The sequence below is a fragment of the Panthera onca genome, chromosome A2, assembly GCF_046562875.1.
Source record: "Panthera onca isolate mPanOnc1 chromosome A2, mPanOnc1 haplotype 2, whole genome shotgun sequence".
In the NCBI taxonomy this organism is placed as follows: Eukaryota; Metazoa; Chordata; class Mammalia; order Carnivora; family Felidae; genus Panthera; species Panthera onca.
In genome coordinates, this window is record NC_138340.1 from 136,139,587 (window position 1) to 136,157,857 (window position 18,271).

Genomic DNA, 18,271 nt, shown 5'->3' on the forward strand with positions numbered 1-18,271 from the left:
TGTGGGCCATATGGTCTCTTTCACAACTACTCAACTTTGCCATTGTCCCTGAAGAACAGCCATAGACATATAAATCAGTAGGTGTGGCTGTTCCATAAAACTTCATTAACAAAAATATTTGGTCTGAGAGCTATAGTTTGCCAGCCACTGTTAGAAAAGTTTAATAGTAATAATACAGATGAATTGAATAGAAAGAGATGAATATAGAAAAATATATATAATTAATGCAGCAGAGGAACTTACTGTTGAATAATTTTTTTAAAGTGTCCTAACCAGAAATTTGAAGGAAGAGTCACAAGTGCCCACATCTGGGCCATTAACCTTAAATGACCTTTTGTTTATAGCATATTTCTTCATTCTATTGGGCATTTCCTTTAGACAACATTAAAACTGCAGTGTAGTACAGTGGAGCTTGACTGCCTAGGTTCCAAAACTGGCTCTGTGATTTACTAACAAAATGACCTTGGGCAAGACAAAACCCAAAGAAACTAAAACCATGGAACATGTTCACAGGAGAGATGGAAAGCTGAGAAGACTGTGACTGCCTGATCGAGAAGTAAAGGTTGACTATGTACCACTCCTCGCCCTCCACCTTATGATAATGACAGTATGATGAGTCAGAAATACGCACATGAGTAAATAGTAATTTGGGTTGAAGAAACCCATGTTTTACTTAATTCCACTATGGAGGAAATTCTGGGGAGAAGTTTAGAATTTAAATGGACTTTGAAAGACAGAGAAAGATGGCCATGAACAACAGTACCTAAGTTGTTTATAAGTGCTCCAAAATCAAATATGCTCTAAATCTCTAAGGTGTAGTACAGCTGATTTTTCCTAATAACTTTGTTTAGTCAAAATCCAGGAAGATAATAAATTAAGACACTGCATATCTCCCTTAGTTTCTATTGCTGATATAACAATTATCACAAACTCAGTGACTTAAACAACAGAACTATCGTCTCACAGACCTATAGGTCAGAAGTCTGGTATGGAGATATCTGACTGGACTGAATCAAGGTGTTGGCAGAATGTGTTCCCTGCTGGAGGCTCTGAGGGAGAATCCATTTCCTTCCCACCAGGCCTGCTGGCAGATTTCAGTTTCTTGCCTTTGTGGGACCAAGGTCCCTGTTTTCCTGTTGGTTGTAAACTAAGGACTGTGCCCAGCTAAAGATGACCATATTCCTTGGTTCATGGCCCCCTTTCTCCAACTTCAAAACCATGAGCAGTGGAACCAGTCCTTGCATACATCTCTCAGATCCACTCCCTTCCCTCCATCTTCCACTTTTAAGGACTCAAGTGATTAGAGTGGGCCCACCTGGATAATCCAGGATATTCTCCTCATCTCAAGGTCCTTAACCTTACTCACATCTGAAAAGACTCTTTTGTCATACAAGGTAACATTATCACATGTTCCAGAAATTAGGAGGTGGACATCTTTGGGGTAGAGTGGGGTTGTTTTCTGCCTAACACAACATCCTATTTGTTTTTCCTAGCCTTCCCAGTGGTATTGATATCTCAAATATGTCAGACTGCCTTTGAGTACTCTTGGATATCTGTTCCTTCTGATCTTTAAAAAAGTCTACATACAAAGGCAGACAATGACATATTTATGGATACATGCTGATCATTTATATGTACAGATTCAAATCTTGTCTTGCGAGTAGAACAACTTATTACTAATTATTGTCAAGTTACTGATCTAGAATCTAGAAAGCACTCTGTAAGCCTTGCTATGTAACCCGAGAGAGTCACTGAGCTTCTTTGGGACAATTTCCTTATCCATTAAGATGAGAACCATGGACTTGGAAATTACTAAATTTCTTTCCAGCTCTAAAAATCTAGATCCATGCTCTGAAAAAAAGGTGGGGGGGGGGGTGGTGGGAGAGTAATATAGCTTAGATATAAAAATAATGAGAACTTTTCAAAAACAGTAAGAAAGCATTGATTTCTTTTTTCATTTTTTTTACACAATACGTATTTTTTGTATTAAATTTTTTTACTGTTTATTTATTTTTGAGAGAGAGAGACAAAGCCTGAGTGGGAGAGGGGCAGAGAGAAAGGGAGATAGAGAATCCAAAGCAGGTTCCAGGCCTGCACTGTCAGCACAGAGCCTGACATGGGGTTTGAACTCACAAATCAATCATGACCTGAAGTCAGATGCTTAACCAATGGAACTACCAAGGTGCCCCAGCAATACATATTTTTTAAAACAAATTTTTAATGTTTATTTATTTTTGAAAGAGAGAGAGAGAGAGAGACAGAATGCAAATGGGGGAGGGCAGAGAGAGAGAGGGAGACACAGAATCTGAAGTAGGCTCCAGGCTCTAAGCTGTCTGCACAGAGCCTGACGCAGGGCTTGAACCAACAAACCACAAGATCATGCCCTGACCCAAAGATGGACGCTTAATCAACTGAACAACCCAGGCACCCCTCTACCCAATACATATTTTTAAAAAATATTTATTTATTTTTGAGAAAGTGAGCAAGTGAGAGAGAGAGAACACGAGCATAGGAAGTGCAGAGAGAGAGGGAGAGAGAGCATCCCAGGCAGGCCCCACACTGTCAGTGCAGAGCTCAAACTCCCAAAACATGAGATCATGACCTGAGCTGAAACCAAAGTTGGACACTTAACTGAGCCACCCAGTTAAGTGTGGCTTAACTACCCAATACATATTTTAACGTAATTTCAGCATTTGCTTCCCAAAAGTAACTGAAGGTTACTCATGCTTAGTTTTTGTCAATATAATTCAAATACTTCCCTCTACCACTCCATTTATCTTCTGTACTTTCTCGTATTATTCTTCCCTCATAGCCTAACTTCAGTATTTTTCCCCAAGGATACCAATACATCAAATTTGATCTCTTTTTTTTTAAGATTTTTTTAAGTAATCTGTTCACCCAACATGTAGCTCAAACTCACAACCCCAAGATCAAGAGTGGCATGCTCTATAGACTGAGTCAGCCAGGAGCCTCTACATTTGCTCTTTCTTGCAATATAATGTCACAACAAATCTACATCAATCTATTCCTTCAGTGTGGATTATGCCATTCAGGAATGAGTTCACGTGAAAGATTATAGACACCTAAGTCAAAGTAATGTCTGCCTTCAATATGATTTTTCAATTTTGTCATGCCAAATCCCAGTGAAAAGGAAAATATAATTTTACCTATACTGCAATCCAAGCCACTAAAGACACTGAGCTTTAAATATTAGCAAAAGTAAAAATGCAAGTGGATGCATTCAACTTAAAATAATGTTTCTTAACTTGCTTTGTGATGGTGATAACACATAGATGGCAATTTATACAAAAAAAAAAAAAAGATATTAAATGGCTCAGGCATGCGTGTTCCATTTAGATTAGTCCTACTAGGCGCCTGGGTGGCTTGGTCGGTTAAGCATCCGACTTCGGCTCAGGTCATGATCTCACGGTCCGTGAGTTCGAGCCCCGCATCGGGCTCTGTGCTGACAGCTCAGAGCCTGGAGCCTGCTTCCGCTTCTGTGTCTCCCTCTCTCTCTGACCCTCCCCCATTCATGCTCTGTCTCTCTCTGTCTCAAAAGTAAATAAACGTTAAAAAAAAAAAATTTTTAGATTAGTCCTACTCTCGCTATTTAAATAAAGTCACCCCACACTGTACAAATTCAAACATCCTCTTAGGACAGAGTCAGAGGTTGTAGACCTTCCTACCCAAAAAGGTAGCTGCTACTAAAAGGGAGGATGAACCACAGGAGGGGAGAATAGGGGCAGATTAACCACATTTAAAGCCCATATTCTCAGTGGAACAGTAACAGTCTGTTGTGCTATAGCGCTGTTTTGTATAATGCAAATCAGCTCATGTGATTATTAAATAGGGGGGAAATGTTAGAATGACACAGAAGGCGGGTTGGTTCATACTTAATTTTTCCTAGCACTTTATGTCTTGTGCTACCAAGAAACAACAGCTGAATGCAAAGTACGCAGCTGACTCCACCATGATCACGCCAGGCCTGGAAGAAGACAGTACCCAAATGACATTTCATTGTGTGGCATCCCATTCTTCCTTTGGCTTAGCTCAACCCTGTTTTCCATTTTGATAGTGCTTAGTTTGCAGTTCTCTTAGATCTTTGTGCAAAAGCCACAGAGGACATGAATCAGAGCTATCCATCTCTGGCATTGCTACATTTTGTGCAAAGTTTGCAACTGCTTCTCTACCTGCAACCTCTGATGATAACTACTGCCTGCTCGTGTTTCAATCAGTCAGCAGTATCAACTCTTCCACAAACTCATTTTTCAAGCTAACTTCAACTCTTTTAAAAGGTAAATAAGTAACGACGGCTTTTATTTGTTAGGAATTGTCCCTGTTAATGCTGCAGTTCAGTAGTTCCCAAACTTTGCTTCATGTTGCAGTCACCTGGGGAGCTTTTTGGGAGAGGCTGGATGCCCAGACTCTCCCTTTATTCCATTTAATTCGGAATGTCTGGGGGTGGTTCCCGGGCATCAGTTTTCAAAGATCCCCAGGTGATTTCAGTGAGAGCAGTCAGGGAACTATTACTCATCAGGTCAAGTTTTGAGTGGTCCTTCCCAGATCTATGTTTTCCTTAAGCTCTGTTACATTGAGAACTTTTTTTTTCATGTTTATTTACTTTTGTAAGAGACAGCATGCGATTGGGAGAGGGGCAGGAGTGGGGGGAGAGACACAGAATCCCAAGCAGGCTCCAGGCTCTGAGCTGTCAGCACAGAGCCCAGTGCAGGGCTGGAATTCACAAATCATGAGATCATGACCTGAGCAGAAGCTGGATGCTTAACTGACTAAGCCACTCAGGCGCCCCCAGTGAGCTATTTTTTAAAAGGTAGTATTTACAGGAATATAATTATAATATATATATATAAATATAATTATAATTAAAATGTAATGTTTATAGGAATATAATTATAGCACACTGTAACTAAAATGTTTCTATTACTATTTAGGTTTCCAAAATAAAAATAATGTAAAGAATGCATAAAAGCATACATAAGTATTTTATTAACGTATATTATCCTTCATGAAGGCAAATAGTGAACCTCCTGAGATACATTGATTCGCCACTGGACCTTTAAGGTGAAGTGACTGCCATTTTCAGAGTGACCAGTACGTTCTGTAGCCTCACCACTAGCTGGTAAGCAACAAGTGTTACATGTACACAGTTTTACAGACTGGACCATCCACTTTATTACCTAGCAGTCCTGTTTTCCTGGGTCTCCTTACACTTGCCATCCTTTCACTTCACCAAAAACTGTCACAGTGCAGCCCACGATATGCTGTCTGCCCCACTGTCTTTCTTAACCATTATTTCTGAATGATCTTTATTCTGCTTTCCTATTCCTTCTGCTATAAATCAGATATTCACACCTGGATTCTTGTTAGCCTTCTTATCCTTAGTTCCTACCACCACTAAATAAATAATGTCAGATTAATTTTCCTAAAGTGTATTTGTACTTTTTTTCAAGCCCCAGTTTAAGTCTTATGCTGTTCATAAAACCTTCCAAGATTCCGGGGTGCCTGGGTGGCTCAGCCAGTTGAGCATCCAACTTCGCTCGAGGTCATGAACTTGCAGATCTTGAGTTCAAGCCCTGCATTGGGCTCTGTGCTGACAGCACCTTCTCTCCTTCTCTCTCTGTTGCTCCCCCACTTTCTCTCTCTCTCAAAAATAAAGATTAAAAAATTTAAAAAAAAAAAAAAAAAAAACCTTCCAAGATTCCAATACATATCCCTCTTCCTCAAGCACTTAAAATGTGCAACCCTTCAGTTTGGCCAATCAGAAAAAAGGGCAGTGAACAAACTATTGTAGGAAAACAAGCTTCGGGACTGAAAGGTTATGTGATGTATATCCTTGAGTAATAATAACTAATATTTATTAAGTGCTTTATTTTATGCCAAGTTTTATAAGAATTACTTTTAGTCCCCCAACAATGTGATGAGGTAAGTAACATCTTCTCAATTTTACAGTTGGGGAAACTGAGGTAAAGTTATGCAATCCACTTGGTTACACAGTATCAAAATCTAGACAGGCTAGTTCCTGGGTCAGTCCTCTTAATCATGATCCTGTACTGCTTCTCAATTAACAAGTCAATTGTATATGATTTTTTTTCCCCCATCCCTTAACAAATGGGAGTTTAAAATGTCTGTCTTAATAACTTAGAAGACAAAAAAAGAAATATGGGTAACCCTTTGTAATCTATAGTGTTAAATGAGCTAATACTTTAACATCATTTATCTTTCCTTAAATTTGAATATTTATTGTTTTTCCATGTACTAATTGTTTCAGGTTTATAATTAAAGCTCTGTACCTATTCAGTTTACTTGTAAGGAGAGACCATGATTTATGTCTTTTTCTGTCTTGGAAAATCCTAGAATGATCTATTCAACATATATTACTAATTAGTTGACACTTTTGGAACTCAGGAATGTAAATCAATAAAAAATAAAAGTAAATAAAAGTTCATATCACATTAGGTTAAAAGTAGTATTTTCCATGGGCCATTCACAGGAAAGTGAAAATTTAGTATCCTCAGATCCTAGTATGAGTCTGATTCTTCAGGTTAACAAAAGAATACAGAATACAAAGGGAGATGAGTTATGTCCTGATTCTGCTTCCAGAGAGACCCATTTTATACACATTGGTTTCTACTAACAAAAAGTAACTCCCAGGATGTCAGATGTCTAGGGATACTGCTTTCTCTTTTTGGTCCTGTTCTTGATTAATCTTATCTGTTGTTCTGGATACAGGCAACTGGATTACTAACAAGAGGGAGGCTCATGATTGGGCTGGGAGATATAAAAAATTTTAGGTTAGCCTTTTTTTTTTTTTTAATGTTTATTTATTTATTTTTGAGAGAGAGAGAGAGAGAGAGAGAATGAGTGGGAGGGGAGAGGAGCAGAGAGAGAAGGAGAGAGAAAATCCCAAGCAGGTTCTGCACCATCAGCGCAGAGCCTGATGCAGGGCTTGGGCTCATGAACCATGAGATCATGACCTGAGCCGAAATCAAGAGTCGGTCGATTAAGTGACTAAGCCACCCAGGCGTGCCTATAAGCTAGTCTTAAATGAACTACATATGAAAGCAAAACGTAGTTTTCTCCTTAAGGTTTAGATTCAGGACTAATTGAATAAAACGAGTATCTATTCCAGCATACTTTGGTTGACTCTTTTTAACAGTAATAGAGTATCATTTAAATGAGTAGCACTTTGAGAGGTTTTGATCGAAATTAAAGGTCTCATTGTACACCTTGGTTTTTCAGTTGTCAGATGTTTATATTTATCCTTTTCCCCTGATGGGACTTAATTTTCCTTCATGAGGTGTTGAACTCTCTGTCCATATAATCCCAAGGTCATCCGGATATAATTCTTTTTTTTTTTTTTTGGTCTTACTAACTGGACTTTTTATCCATAGGCTTTCTCTCAGCATTTGTGACCCTTATGGACTACAGAAAATACAGCATTTTTAAGACCCGTGTAAAAAAAGTTTCAAACCAAAGTGATGCTACATAAACACTACACATCTGCTATTTATCTGGCATATTAATTTACTGGAAACCACACAGGGTCATAAAGTTGTAATGTATTTATGATAAAATTAATTGTTACTATATAATGTTTAATAAACATTTTCAAACATAAGCACTCTAAGAGGTGAAAAACTTACAGATTATTCATTTTAAAAATATAGCAAAATTATTTTTCTTAAATTCTTTACTAATGATACCTCATTTATCACTAATCACCATTCTGTTTTTCATTATTTCAATGTCTAACGTTTGCAAATCGCACAATACCTTCATGTTTTCATGTATGGAAGATACTTTCATTTTCCCCCCTAAAAATAATGGGACACTCATCACCTAATTCCTGACTATCTGGAGTTTCAAACAGGCCAGAATACCTTTCAGTATATAAAATATTAACCATTTGGGAGTGATCTGTAGGTAATTGTGTGGGTATGCCGTAATGAAAACAGATGCTTCACTTTTCAGAAGAAAAAGGCTGAAACTGCAAGTGATTTCAAACCCACAATACTTCAGTTAAGAAATCACAAGCCTAACTAAAACCATTTAGAAATTTTGTAAAAATAGCTTTCGTCGGTATTTTGTATATAGATTCTTTTCTAACCTCAAGTTATAAGTTACAGTAAAATAGTAGTGACGTTTTCTAGTAATATATGGCGATACCCAAAATACCTGTGACAGGATATACGCAAACTGAGATCCAGGTAAGTTGCTGTTACTTGGGCAAGGACGACCGCATAATTCGTTAGCAGAGCCAAGTCTAAAACCCAATCCGGTGCTTATGTGGAAGCCTCTTCCTGAATCCATCTTTTCGCAAGCAGTGGCAGATCTGCCTTATACTTACTAATTTCACCCTGAGGACACAGAGACCCTGTGGCACGGTAATAGGGAGGCGGTTTTCGGAGGCTCACACATCTTTGTATTCGGTTTCTTAAATAAATTAGTAACAATGCCTTCACGTTGGAGCACTTTTAGAGGGAAATGTAGAATGCGCGAACATGCTTTTTACTGTAGTGTTCTCCAGAGATGTATACTATATGGTCACAACGTGCACAATTTTGTCCTGGGCCACTGAACTTCTAAAATATTAATTTTCGGCCCGTGTGGCAGAAAACTAGGGATCGTTCCAGTTCCCTGCATCTACATTTCATATGAGAACACATTCATCTCTCTACTTGTGATGAAAACACCTTATTTCGTTTTCTCCCGCCTTCCCTGTCTTCTCGCAACATTCTCCCTCAGTGACTTCTACTACTTGCCTTTCACTCCACTAGAAAACTCATTCTCCCACCTTCTCCCTCCTACCCCACCTTCAAGAAACTTCCTCCTTTCTTCCGCCTGCTGCTCGTTTTTGCCACTCTTGGTTCCTGAGATCGCCGACCGGAAAAACTGCGGAACACACCACGCAGGCGCACTAACTCGCTACCGCTTTGACTCTCAAGTGTGGTTGGCCGGTTTCTTTAAATTTCCGATCCACTTAACCTGCGGGGCTGTAACTCTCGCGATATTTGCTTCCGCCACTCGGCGGGAGCCGCTGCAGGTCCCTGGCGGGCCTTTTTAGCTCCTCTTGTCCTCTTTGCTGCTGTGTTGCTTAGAGCGGCCGGGCCGAGCATCATGACGTCCGCCTTGGAGAACTACATCAACCGTATCCTCGGGCCGGCTGCCACAGCTACCAGCCGGGGCACGGCGAAGCCCGCGTTCGCACTTGGGAGGGCTGGTGCTGGAGAGATCGGGGGTCGGGACCGGCGGGCGGTTGGGATGTCCGGCCCCTGCGCGGCCTGGGCTGCGGGTGAGGGGCTTAAGTACCTGGGACCCGCTAATCCCGCTCCTGGGGCTAGAGCCTGCCGGTCCTGGGGGCCCAGGGCGCCTTTTAATTTTCACCTAAAACCGAAATATTCCTGTCTCTATAGAAACGCCTGTCTCTATAGTAATCAGCCATCTGTTCCTCCACGCTACTTCCCTAGAGGCCTATACGTTCACATTTGGGGAGAAGGGTCTTGTAAATCCTTGAATTTACTTTATTCATTGGCTTTGCTCATTGTTCGACGATACCAGAAACTTTAAAGATGGTGCGCAGATTGAGTTTCTGACCCTTTACCACTTAAAGTCTCAACTTCTTTGTTGATAGAATGACAATAACGCTCGTTGTTGTAATTGCTCTCCACGAAGGGCAAATAACTTCTAAAACCCCATGTGAAGTCTTAATGTACCCTATATAGGTGTTACCATTTTAAAATCTCAGGACAGAAACACTACATTGCTCTCCTGTACAAATTTGGGACAAAAGTGAAATACTAAAGCCTTAATAATGCAAGCGTACTGGCACCTTGTGACACTGATTATAACTTCTTTTTTGAGTTCCAGAGGCCAGGTCCTAGAATAAAGTGTCTTAACACGTTTGAAAAGAGTCAACGTTGATTAATTTAGCACTGATTGAATTTTCCTTTTAGAGATCAAGGAACAGGTTGAGGAATGGGGGAAATGTCTTGCTCAAAGTCCAACTGGCAACATTCCCCAGTGAAAAAGTACCAAACATCTCAACTGTTTTGAGATGGGAAACAACTGATCACAAACAGAAAGGGATTCTCTTTTTCCTGTTTTAATTGTGTAATTTAACTGAGGAAGTTATAAATACTAAAGTTATCTTGTGAATGTAGTGGCTGTGTTGAATAATATCTTAATTCCGTCCACCTTTTTCCTACTAATTAAAACCATTTCTTTACCAGATTCTAACATTTTTATTTTCATTCCCTGAAAATGCTTTCCTTGATTCAGTTATCAGGAACTGTTGCAGTTATTACTTCTGATGGGAGAATGATTGTGGTAAGTGTTTAGCATATTCATCCTTTCCTTGTAAGCTTCTTGGTTGTAAAGTTTTAAGTCAAACTTCTGATCTCTAATGCCTAAGCATCACAGTACACCTGCATTGCAGTTTTGTTATGATTCACCTCTTTATCATAAATAGCTGCTGATCCATATTTTCTTCATTAATAAACGTTGGGTGTAATTTATATACAAAGCTTCTAGGAACCAAGATGAATAACAGATTCTGTCCTCGGAGAGCTTCGAGAATAGTCTTCAGACATCTGCCTATATTTTATATTTATCTTCCTCTAACATTTTTTATTTCCTTCCCCCATTCAATGCTCTGACATCGCCGACATGAATCATAGGCTTTCTTTTGAAATTTTGTGTATGCCTCTTAGAAACTTCTTTATGATGTAGATACTACATATATAGAATAATGAACATTTTAAGGCTTGTATGGTTGTTAATATATTTTTAATATTTGTAGGTTGCATGACCTCTGTTTTCTGTAGGATAAATTATAATTGACTCTTTTATATCATTTTATTTGACCTTTTATCACAGTATCCCCTTTATAATTCCAGAAAATTCTTGGATTCTCTCCTTGATCTGTTTCTTGATCTGAGGAATTTATCTCATGATTTTTGGCTACTTAATTATTTCTTCACTTATAATTCATACATTGTTTAAAAAAAAAGTTTTAAAGCTGCTTTCTCTGTTTTCTTTAAGTTTTTTTTTTTAACGTTTATTTATTTTTGAGACAGAGAGAGACAGAGCATGAATGGGGGAGGGTCAGAGAGAGAGGGAGACACAGAATCTGAAACAGGCCCCAGGCTCTGAGCTGTCAGCACAGAGCCCGACGCGGGGCTCGAACTCACAGACTGTGAGATCATGACCGGAGCTGAAGTCAGACGCTCAACCGACTGAGCCACCGAGGCGCCCCCTCTGTTTTCTAATTGTATCTAATTCATGTAATTTAATCTCTTATTTTCCCATTTTGCAGTTGGGTCTTTGTCTTCTTTTTAATCCTTGTGATTTTTCCAAGTGAGTCCCTAAGTGATTTATCAAAGTGTTAAACTTAGCCATTTATTTAAATGTATATCATGTGCCAGGCACTTTACATCTAAATCTTCAATACAACTCTGTAGAAGTATCCCTGAATTCTTGGTTAGGAACCAGGTTCAGAAAAAGTGAGTCACTTTCCCAGAGTCATTGGATAATAAGTGGCAGAACAAAACTGAGATTTAAATTCAATTTGACTCTTTAAAAAAAAGTCCATTTGCCTTGTTTCCTTCTTTAAAAAATTTTTTTAAGTTTATTTATTTATTTTGAGAGAGGCAGAGTCAGTGTGAGTAGGGAGGAGCGGGGATGGAGAGAGAGAGAATCTCACGTGTGCTCCCCACCATCAGCACACGGCCTGATGCCTGCCTCGAACTCACTTAACTGTGAGATCATGACCCGAGCCGAAATCCAGAGTCAAGATGCTTAACCCACTGAGCCACCCAGGTGCCCCTGCCTTGCTTCCTTCTTAACTGACTGAGCCACCCAGGCAGCCCTGCCTTGCTTCCTTCTTAAGAAAACAATCTTTTTGTTTTTTAGGCACCTCATTGTATGTTGTCAATAAGGACAGTTTGAAACATTTTTATCTCATCTTGACACTTCAAGAAATCTATTGCTATTAAATATTTGCAAATAGTTTTTTTTATTTAAAAAAAAAATAATACCTCAAGTTTAATTTTTCCTGTTTTTGTTAATGGGATAGCTAAGTTTGAGAAATATTTTAATTTTATAGAAGAAGGAAAGTTAGGGGCACCTGGGTGGCTCAGTTGGTTAAGCTTCCAACTTCGGCGCAGATCATGATCTTACAGCTGGTGGGTTTGAGCCCTGCATCGGGCTCTTTGCTGAAAGCTCAGAGCCTAGAGCCTGCTTCAGATTTTGTCTTCCTCTCCCTCTATCCCGCTTGCTCTGACTCTCTCTTTCTCAAAAAAATAAATAAATAAACACTAAAAAAATTTTAAAAAGGAGGAAAGTTATTTTAAAAGAGCATTTTGAATACCAAAGTTTAGTAATTTTGTATTTTTTTGACCCCGGCTCACTGGATAGAATGCTTACATGTAAAATGAAGTCAAGAGGCTATGTCTCGGTGTGGTAACAACTATATACTAATTAGTTTAGTAAATACTCCAGATTTTCTTTCTCATCCAAATTCTAGGTTATCGTTTTCTCTTGTTATATTCTGATTTTACATATTTTGATTTTCAAAACATGAAACAGTTTAATAGCTTGAGAGAATTAACCAACCAAAACAACTGTAAGTTGACATTTCTTCAGAAACTTGAAAAGCATCTGAGTGACTGTGTTGTGCTAGATCCATATCTTCCTTTATTCAAAACCAGGATTCTTCCATAAAATTTTCTCTGAATATTTCCTTCAAGTTCTGCTTCTACTGATTACAATCCTATTTGTATTTACCTTACCGGGTTTGAGGAAGATTAAATAAATACATGTGAGGCCCATAGAACACTGGCAGATAGGAAGTACTCCTTAAGCGTTAGCTGTCACCACCAGTCGAAGTTTGTATATATTTATGGGACTGATTTGAATCTCTGAAGAATGGTAAATTCTATTTGCTCGTTCATAGTAGTATAATATAGTAGTTCAGTGGCATGGCCCTGAAGGTAGCTTTTTGTGGTTCAACTCCTAACTCTGCTGCTTTCTACCCATGAAACCTTGAGAGATGACTTAACCTCTCTGTGCCTCAATGTTTCTTCTCTAAAGTGGGAATAACTATGGTATGTACCTCAAAGGATTAAAATTATTTGAGATACTGTGTACAGTGTGTTTAGCACAGGCCTCCTACTAGTATGTAGAACGAAGTGATACTGTTCTGTTACCAGCTATGGTTGCTGTGTATATGCTTCTTCTTCTTGTATATTTATATAGTTTTCCCTTGTATTTTATTTGTAATAGTCTATGTCTAATGTTAGCTCCTACACTACATGGGCTTTTAGACTACTTCCTTATTGGTACATGGGTGTTCTTTGTAACTCTGGACAACTCTGCACTCTAGTCACATGTGTGGTGTGGTTTTTCCTGTCTTAAAAAACCCAGAGGTAAGTTTTGTGCCCCAGGGTACTGTTGGTTATAAAGAAGTGTTCTATTTTCAGTGGACTTCTATTTAAAATGAATACTTCTGTTAGTGTCCCTGGAACTAAAATTTTTGTGTCATTTAATGTCTATATTCAGGTAAACTAGAATATTTATCTTTTTCTTTTGAATGTTTTCTTTACAGGGAACACTGAAAGGTTTTGACCAGACCATTAATTTGATTCTGGATGAAAGCCATGAACGAGTATTCAGCTCTTCACAGGGAGTAGAACAGGTGGTGCTAGGGCTATACATCGTAAGAGGTGACAATGTGTAAGTAACATAGGTCTTCTTTTTAAGGGCAGGTCAAATCTGCTATAGGTGTACTACCTTGCTGTATGGAAAAGAGGTTTTTATCTACTGAGATTGGTCATATTTATGATAGTTAAGTGGCCTAGATAGGATCCAGAAAGGGCCCTGCCTTACACTGAATACTTCATTAGAGAGCCTTCTTAAAGTGTTCTTCCAAAATAATCCTAATTTTAGAGAAATATAAATATACTTCTAGGGTCCAAGGCTAGGGTTTGAAATGTCTTTGAAACCTCTTGTGTGAACAGTTTTAAATAATTCATGCTCTATAACTGATGAATTTATGAGTAAGTACTTATCCATTATTTTTTTCTTTAAATATTTTAGTACAATAAGATGCCCCATGTTTATGCTGTAGCATCAGTTAACTGAAAATACACTTTAGTGGTAGCAATTTAAGAAAATCTGCAACAGTATAAAGCAATACTGTGCAGTAGAACTTGTGGCAGTGATGGAAATGTAGGTCTGCATTGTCCACTGTCCTAAGGTACTAGTCAGGTGTGGCCATTGAGTACTTGAAAACTGGTGTGATGGGAATTAAATTTTAAATTTTACCTCATTTAATTACTTTTAATAGTCACATGTGGCTAGTAGCTATTGTATTAGTGTAGTTATAGAGGCTATAAGATTGTTGAATCCATTTTCTAGTGAATATAGAATTAAAACATGGTTGGAAGGAAGCAAAAGATATATTACACATTATTTTGGAAGACAAATAGGGTATCGAATATAGACAATAGGATATAGATGAGGGAATACTTTATTCATTTAAATTATCTTAAGAAAATCACCTTTGGATGGATAAATTATTTGATCTTTAATCAAAATTGGGGAGTTTACAAAATATTCTAAAGAGGTGACTTTTAGGTGTGAAGTTATAAAATGAGCTATAAAATACGAGAGAAAGGCAGAGTATTTGGTGGGGACCAGGTTCCCTGATGAGAATAATAATGATTATTTTATATTGGATCTCTGCCTAATAATTGATTTTAAGAAGCTTTCTCCTACTTTGATTTAAAAAAAAAATTAAAAATAAAACTTTTGGACTTCATTTTTTAAAAAATTTAAACTTTGGTGTGGACTCAGTGGTGTGCTAGAGCCAGCTTGATTGGCTCATGGAGGCAGATTGTTATATTTTCAGGAATTTTGCAAGCTGGTTGATGTCTTGGTGGTAGCTTGAAATTGACCATAGTGGGAGTATTTGCACTATGGATGTGAGTAAACACTGCAGGTCTGCCTCCCTCTTTTCCTTTGGAGAGCCAGTTTTAAAACCTGTACCAGTACTCCACTGTCTTCCTTAAGGATTTCAAATGATACTAAAATTTTTAAGGTGGAATTGAGATCTTTGATTTGTTTTATATTGAGAAAACAATATTTATTTTAACCAGAGTTTGGTACTTCTCATTTAGAGCTGAAGGCTATGTAGAGTTTAAAGCAAAATTGGGCAAATTCTCTATTACTTGTATTCACTAATAGATGCTACTCTTATTAAAGCCAAACTAATTTAAACAACCAATTTTTTTGTGGAATAATGTTTCATATATGTCCTGTGGTCTGGATATAACAACAACTGTATCCAGATGGAGAGGCCGTGGCTTGGTGCTTAGCATGGTATTAACGTTTTCATTGTAGATGTTATGGTAGTGATTCCTTGAATCAAGGAAAGTTTTGCTGGCTTTAACCCTAGCCAATCACATCAAAAAATCATGTGTTAAGTTACCTGAGTACCCGTTGCTATTATCTTTGTGTCTTTTTTTTTTTTTAATGTTTGTTTATTTTTTAGAGAGAGAGAGACCGAGCACGAGTGGGGAAAGGGCAGAGAGAGGGAGACACACAATCTGAAGCAGGCTCCAAGCTCTGAGCTGTCAGCACATAGCCTGACGTGAGGCTTAAACTCACAGACTGTGAGATTATGACCTGAGCTGAAGTTGGACACTTAACTGACTGAGCCACTGAGGCTTCCCAAGAACTGTACATTTTGGTCTTGGATTTAAATTGAGTAAACTGAGAAATCTTGAAACAGAAATTAATGGGTATTACGTATACTCTGATGGATTTAGTTCATTAAAGTTACTCAAAGAATAGACACTTATTTGCTTATTTAGTAGTGATTTTGTGATCAACCCTAACACAGTCCCTGGGTTGAGTTGAAATCATAGGATTGGAAGTTTTGGGATTTTGATTTTTTTTTTTAATGTTTATTTTTGAGAGAGAGCAAGAGAGATAAAGCATGAGTGGGGGAGGGACAGAGAGAGAGAGACAATGAATCCAAAGCAGGCTCCAGGCTCTGAGCTGTCAGCACAGAGCCTGATGTGGGGCTTGAATTCACGAGGTGTGAAATCATGACCTGAGCCTAAGTCGGATGCTTAACCGACTGAGCTACCCAGTTGCCCCAGTTTTAGGGTTTTGTACCTTATCTATCTGATATGTGCCTTTTTTCTTTGAAGACTCATGATCCAATCACACTGTATACAATCTGTCTTAATAATTGGTTCCTACAATAATGTTGCCTTCAAATTACTTCTTGAGTTTTGTGACTTAAATTGCAATTCACTACTTCATGAAAACAGTATTTGCTTGTCACCTTAAGTAGTTTTTACTGTGTCCTTTCAGTTTTATTTACAAGTGAGATTATTTTAACTGATTTTTTTTCTCCTTAAATAACTACAGTGCAGTCATTGGAGAAATTGATGAAGAGACAGATTCTGCGCTTGATTTGGGGAATATTCGAGCAGAACCTCTAAACTCTGTAGCACACTGAGGAAAAACTACATACATTGGACATCTGTAAATCTTTGTATAGAAACTGATTATTCTGAGGATGATGTATGTAATTTTTATGAATGTGTAATTGTGGACTTTTGACTCCATATATTGATTCATTGTAGTATGATATGTAAATTAAAATATTTCTACATTTCCTTGAAAATTTTTTATTTTTTTTATTTATTTATTTTTTTGCCTAAATCAGGTTTGGTAGCTTAGTTTTATTTTTCTCTTAAATAGTATGAAAATCTAATGTGTACTGTGAGAACTTTTGGAAAAAATATTTTGATATTTTAATATTTATAGAAAACTAGTTAAAAAGAGAAATTTGTGTGTTATGTTAAATCAAGCATCCGAATACCATCAATGGTGCAAGATACACGCGTTTCCAATTTTTAAGAAAGTCACAGAAAGGTAAGTCATGTGTCATGTTGTCTGAACCATCCCCATTTATCACACTGCCCTGGTGGTTCATTGTTCTCTAGCATTTTAGAAGCCTGGGTAAAAAATGTGTTTGGTTAAGGAAAGGAAAAATGCTAACAAAGTTGATATTATTTGAAAAAAGAATAATTCCGTATAGTCTTAAAAGCCATCTTAGTTTTAATCTTAAAAATTGGAGAATTTTTAGTATTAACAGTTTTTTGTTGTTTATAAATGTGAGTAAATAAACCTTATGTTTGTATTGAGGCAGTGCTCGCTATTATTGTCAAGAACTTCCATGACTCCTTGGTTCCATAAACCTATTTTCAAAAGAAGTAAACCTGGTTTCTCAGAGCAATAATCAACAGAATAGGTTGACTGTTTGAGTGAATCAATTAAGTAGATAATGTCCCTCATCTACAAATGGGCTGTTTTCTAAAACCCCTTGTACAGTTGACTGGACTTTTTAAAAAAATATATTTATTTTTTAGAGAGAGTGCACAAGCAGGAGGGACAGAGAAAGAATGGGACAGAGGATCCAAAGCAGGCTCCATGCTGACAGCAGCAAGCCCAGTGTTGGGCTCAAACTCAAGAACTGTGAGATCGTGACCTGAGCTGAAGTTGGGCACTCAACCAGCTGAGCCATCCAGGTACCCCAGTTGACTGTGGACTTTTTAAAGAATTCATAGAAACAATGCTAAAATACTGTTGAGATCTCTGACTGGTCCACAGAAATTCTAATCAGTTCCCTGAGGGCCAGAGTCTGTAACTTTGTGGTGAGTAGAAAATAGAAAAATATTTACATTCTTGTAATTCAAACAAAAAATTAAAATAGTTTTTCTTTTTTAAAAAATGAAAGTGTTTAAGGGTTGGCAAGTGTTACGGTTGGCATTTTTGTAAAAATGCAGATAGCAAATATTTTAAGCTTTGAGAGCCATATGGTCTCCGTCACAACTCCTCAATTCTGTTCTGTCATGAAAACAACCATAGGTAATACATAAATGAAGAGTTGTGGCTGTATTCCAGTAAACTTCATTTATAATAACAGGTAGCAGGCTGGATTTGGCCTGTAGGCCATAGTTTGCTGACCCTTGGCTGAAAATAATACAAGCTCAATAAGAAAAGATGAGGGCTAATTTGTTTAAAATCTGAAAAGAGCTTCTGGAATAGATCCTTTTAGAGTTTAGAGGTAGATTTCATTTGTACTTTTAATATTTAACTCTCTACTTGCCAGATATGATAGTTTTTTGGTGCAAAAAGAAAACATTTTTCAGAGGAAAGTATCTTCACTCTTTCACAG

The 18,271-nt window shown here is 37.8% G+C and overlaps 1 protein-coding gene and 1 long non-coding RNA gene across 3 annotated transcripts in view; one reads left to right on the forward strand and one right to left on the reverse strand.

The window, feature by feature from the left end:
- Positions 1 to 18,271, reverse strand: part of LOC132679430 (uncharacterized) — a 50,190-nt gene that overhangs the window by 25,326 nt on the left and 6,593 nt on the right. Inside the window, exon 1 of one of the 2 annotated variants that reach the window (XR_013552916.1) lies at positions 8,832 to 8,964. The exons of the other annotated variant lie outside the window; for it this stretch is intronic. This is a non-coding gene — a long non-coding RNA (uncharacterized LOC132679430). Of the gene's footprint in view, positions 1 to 8,831; positions 8,965 to 18,271 lie in introns of those variants that run through there. 2 annotated transcript variants of the gene reach the window in all.
- Positions 9,031 to 16,714, forward strand: LSM8 (LSM8 homolog, U6 small nuclear RNA associated). The gene is made up of 4 exons (XM_060632968.3): positions 9,031 to 9,166; positions 10,304 to 10,344; positions 13,622 to 13,749; positions 16,456 to 16,714. Exons 1-4 carry the CDS (start codon positions 9,136 to 9,138, stop codon positions 16,544 to 16,546), a joined length of 291 nt encoding a protein of 96 aa, XP_060488951.1. The 5' UTR covers positions 9,031 to 9,135; the 3' UTR covers positions 16,547 to 16,714.